Source organism: Leuciscus leuciscus (genome assembly GCF_965113295.1).
Source record: "Leuciscus leuciscus genome assembly, contig: HAP1_SCAFFOLD_629, whole genome shotgun sequence".
Classification (NCBI taxonomy): domain Eukaryota; kingdom Metazoa; phylum Chordata; class Actinopteri; order Cypriniformes; family Leuciscidae; genus Leuciscus; species Leuciscus leuciscus.
Window position 1 is genome coordinate 23,558 of NW_028118110.1, and position 4,170 is coordinate 27,727.

Here is a 4,170-nt window from a genome sequence, read left to right on the forward strand (position 1 = left end):
ATCAGCTCTCGCTTCCACATATCTGGCCTTGGGCGCCTATGACGTTGAACAGCAGAAGTTTCAAGTACATCTCCTGCATCTCCTTCACTGACAGCTCCTTGAGCTGTGTCTGTATCACTACCATTATCTGGGCTGTCATCTTTCTCAGGTCTATAGTCCTCATCCAAGACAGTGTCATCGATTTCACTATTTGACGATAAATCAGGATCTGATTCAGCTCTGGAGGCTTTACTGGCTGTTTCCTCTTCTATCTGTTGCCCCATGTCTACGTCATTACCTTCTTTCTCAGGTCTGCTCTCATCTAAATTCTCTAACTCCACTACATGGGTATCAACTTTATTTCCTGACAATAAAGCAGAAAATGGAGTGCTGTTGAGTATTTTAACTCAGTAAATCATGTTAAATTCATAGGTTCACTGCAAAAAAAATCTAAATCTTACCAAATACTTCTTATGTCCAGTCAAAATGTCTAATTTATATTAAAAAAACTATTTTACTTTTTTATTTTACTATTTTTACTTTTATTTGCACTTAAAAAAAAAGAAAATGCTTGAAAAATTACTTCACTTGCCTAAAATTGCTTAAATGTCTTTTTATGGTGATGTTTCTTAACTGTAAAGATTTGTTCTGACCAGAAATGAGGTAATATTTTGCTAGTGTTGGCTAGCTACTTCATCATATCTTGTAGCAAAAAAAATTCAAGTTTAAATACACAGTTTATAATCCCTTTATAATCCCTTTGATTGACTGTAATTACATTTAGTGTCTAGAAAATTGAAGAAATATGAACTCTTACCAGATGAAAACGAATCAAACAGAAGATCTAATACATCACTTCTGGACATCTGTCTTCCCATGTTTTCTGCCATTTTGTTTGTATCAAAACTGCCTAAGTCAAAGAGATGACTTAGGCAGATAGTGTTTTTGGATTCTAATAAGTATTGTGATTGGCTAAGGACATAGGCAGAAAGACAGGATGATGCAGCATTGGTAGGACAGTAAAGTTAGGCAGATCACAATTTGGCCAAAAAATGACTTAGGCAATTATGCTATGAGGCTAGGTCAGAGAAATCCAAATTTTCTCGGGGGAGCATGCCCCCGAACCCCCCTAACTACGGGGGGCCTTGAGTCTTGTTGCCCAGGGCACAGGAAATTGTTAATCCGGCCCTAACCACAACAAAACTAGCCTTGACTGTAACAGTTGATAAAGACCGTGTTCCTATCCAGTTTGGACAAAGACATATAATCAAATTGTGTGTTTTAGAACATTATAATGAAGAATCAAAAGCCAAAAATGTAATTCTGGTACACTGTTAGACTTTTCTGTAATTTCTACAGTTATTTACTTTAAATCCCCCAGTATTATACTGCTATTTCTCTTTACAGTAAATAACTGTGATTCCCATTGCATCATGGGAATTTTCTGTGACGTCTAACACCACATACAGAGACTTACTGTATTTTTTAAATTTGCTGTATACTACTGTATTTGACGTAACTGCCTCTCTGGCTGGCACCATTCCATCGTGCTTTTTATTTCCAAATTTTTGCCTTACACCGCGTGTCTACAACGCTATAATAGCCAGAGGCTGTCTATATTGGACACATTGAAGCGACCGGACCTTTAAATGCATACCTGTTTATCCCTTGTCAGAAATAGCGCGAGCGCTTGGACTCGTATCGGACTACGTCAGAAATATAACGGCCGCGGCGCATCACTACACCTATTTTTTACAGTCTATGCACTACACTGACTGTCTGGGATTTGTCGTGTCGCGTCAGAGCATCCAGTGTAGGTAATGGGGTCTGTCTTTTGTTGGATTGCGACGTTCGTGTCTGGCCCGGGGAAGAGACGGAATTCACTTCACCGAGAGAGAGAGAGATCAGCAAGCAAGGTAAAAAAAACAAAACATTCTGTGTGTGTTGTCAGGATTGTGCCCAGTTTAACCTATGTTATAACGTTAACGTTAGCCTAACGTTACTCGTCGTCAGCATGGCGGTAACGAACTTTACCATGGTAAACTGAGCTAACGTTTCATTTTACACACTTTGTTAGATTATTGAATTGTCGAGTTAAAATATGCCAACGAGCAACGCGTTTACATTAACAATAAATGTGAATAAACTAATGTGAAATTCTGTTTATAGCCTAATGTTGGCCTACTGATGAGAACCTTTATAGTTTTAGCATTAGTTTGCAAACTATACCATATTATACTTTTTTTTTTAATGGAATTTAATATTTACTTCCATTTTTGTGTTTAAAGGCAACTGCAACAAAGCGCCAATTCGCGCCAGTGACTTCCAGCAAGATTCCAGAGGTAGGCCAGCCCATTTGTGATATATTTTGAGATAAATTTGCTGAAATGATTAGCAATACGCTATGTGAAAATTGCTTTTGAGCCACTGGTGCAGACTAAGTAGCTTACAATATCTTACAATATCTTATAAAATCTCTATAAAATTGGCTAACTTTATATCAAATAAGTGACCTTTGCCTTATGTCTAACTTTATTAGACAGCAAATGAACCAATCAGAAGATGGACCATTGTCTTTGTTCAGTCTCACCAGATTAAATGTATCCAGGTAAGCACTGCAGTAAAACTCTCACTAATTCATTAATACAAAATCTAGCATTCTAAACAACTTAAGTTTATATTTTTGCATTATTTTGATATTTTATTAGCCAGAAGACTCTACCATTGCAGTCCCACCTGACTAGGAAGGTCCTAACATCAGCACACAGGTGGGTTAACTACTGTAGGAAGGAGAACGATCATCACACTGTGATTTCTTGCATGTATCTTACTGTGTATTTGTCTCAAACAGGTACTCCTTCACTGCAGACAAGCTGAAATGGGCTAAAATCATCGATTTCAGTCGTTCTTTCTATGGATCTCAGCATTTTTGGACAGAATTTAGGATTTGTAAGTATTAAAATTTAATCTGGCATAATTTTATTTAGTTCTTTTGTATGCTATTTATTGACAAAAGCTGTTTACAAATATATATTCTTAAGTTTTTGTGAAAATAATAATAAAAATTAACAAAAAAAGGAGGTTAAAAATAATGTGACACTAATACTCTCTCTCTCTTTCTCTCTCTCTCTCTCATATAGTGTTGGAACCGGGATCTCCTCTGAAGGACTGAGTACATTTGTGTTTGTGGGCACGCATGCAGACCAGGGAACACTCTGATGTTGTCAATCAAGTTCTGAACAGGAACCAATCTTTGGAGAAGTTCATTTATTCACAAAGGTGGACAAAAACATTGTGTTGGCTTTTTAAAGATTATTTTGATGATGACTTTTACTCCTATGCTGTAGAAAAGATGGAGTAGACAGTCAGACATTGATAATAATAAGAAATGTTTCTTGAGCATCAAAGAGACTTCTTTCAAAAACATTAAGACACTTAAATACTTATTTTGGCCTCCAGTGTACATGAATCCAACACATTTTTGGAAATAAGTGAAATTATTTTGAAGGTGGGGTTATGTGTCATGTATTGTGAAAAGAACTGTGTTTTGTCCTGTGTTGGACATTTCCTTTTTGAATGCTTAAAAATGTATTTATATTCTGCAGTTTTATGAATGTAATGGTTGATATTTCATTATAATACTTGTATAAGCTAAACAACCAATGACTACATTCATTTAGTCAAATGCTAATGTTTTGTTTATGGTTTTATGTATGTTTTCAAAAATGTTTGCAGTGAAGGACAGCACATAATGTGTTAATTTAACACGTTTACACATCTTTGTGTTAACCTCTCTGACATATTTACTTTGTTAAAATCATTAACACAATGAATGAGTTAAAATTAACACAAAAAACATTATCCCTAAACTCACCCATTAATGTGTAAAAATTTCACACATCATTTCCAGCATTGGCATGTTTATTTTGTGATATATATGAAATGTTTTAAATAAAAAAATGGTATTTTGTGATAACTTTGTCTAATTGATTTGTATGAAAGTAGTACTTATGTAGGATAAAAATAAAATTAATCATATATCAAAATTATCAAATCTAATTTATATTTAGTACAAATAAAAATAATTACAGTAGTGTACTGATTAGCTTAGTTTTTACAGTAATGCACTGTATTACACAAAACTGAAATATGGTTTGGTACTGTAACTCTTAATTACAGTAACTTACTGGC

The 4,170-nt window shown here is 34.9% G+C and overlaps 1 protein-coding gene across 3 annotated transcripts; it reads left to right on the plus strand.

Annotated features, from left to right (window-relative positions):
* Window positions 1-1,314: 1,314 nt before the first annotated feature.
* LOC309491849 (uncharacterized protein) lies at window positions 1,315-3,955 on the plus strand. Of its 3 annotated transcripts, none has more exons than XR_014203345.1 (6): window positions 1,315-1,895; window positions 2,268-2,321; window positions 2,519-2,587; window positions 2,688-2,747; window positions 2,831-2,928; window positions 3,120-3,955. XR_014203345.1 is itself a non-coding variant. In XM_082190869.1 (6 exons), exons 1-6 carry the CDS (start codon window positions 1,800-1,802, stop codon window positions 3,149-3,151), a joined length of 405 nt encoding a protein of 134 aa, XP_082046995.1. In that variant the 5' UTR covers window positions 1,315-1,799; the 3' UTR covers window positions 3,152-3,955. The 3 variants fall into 3 exon arrangements, 1 of the variants encoding a protein (XP_082046995.1); XM_082190869.1 differs by having other exon boundaries at window positions 2,523-2,587; XR_014203346.1 differs by lacking the exon at window positions 1,315-1,895 and having other exon boundaries at window positions 1,934-2,321.
* The last annotated feature ends 215 nt before the right edge of the window (window positions 3,956-4,170 follow it).

Excerpts from the sequence above, each read along its gene's own strand:
- LOC309491849 (XM_082190869.1), top strand. The coding sequence starts at position 1,800 with ATGGGGTCTGTCTTTTGTTGGATTGCGACGTTCGTGTCTGGCCCGGGG. Across the intron at positions 1,896-2,267 it reads GAGAGAGATCAGCAAGCAAG|GCAACTGCAACAAAGCGCCA; the intron begins GTAAAAAAAACA and ends TTGTGTTTAAAG. Across the intron at positions 2,588-2,687 it reads ACCAGATTAAATGTATCCAG|CCAGAAGACTCTACCATTGC; the intron begins GTAAGCACTGCA and ends ATATTTTATTAG.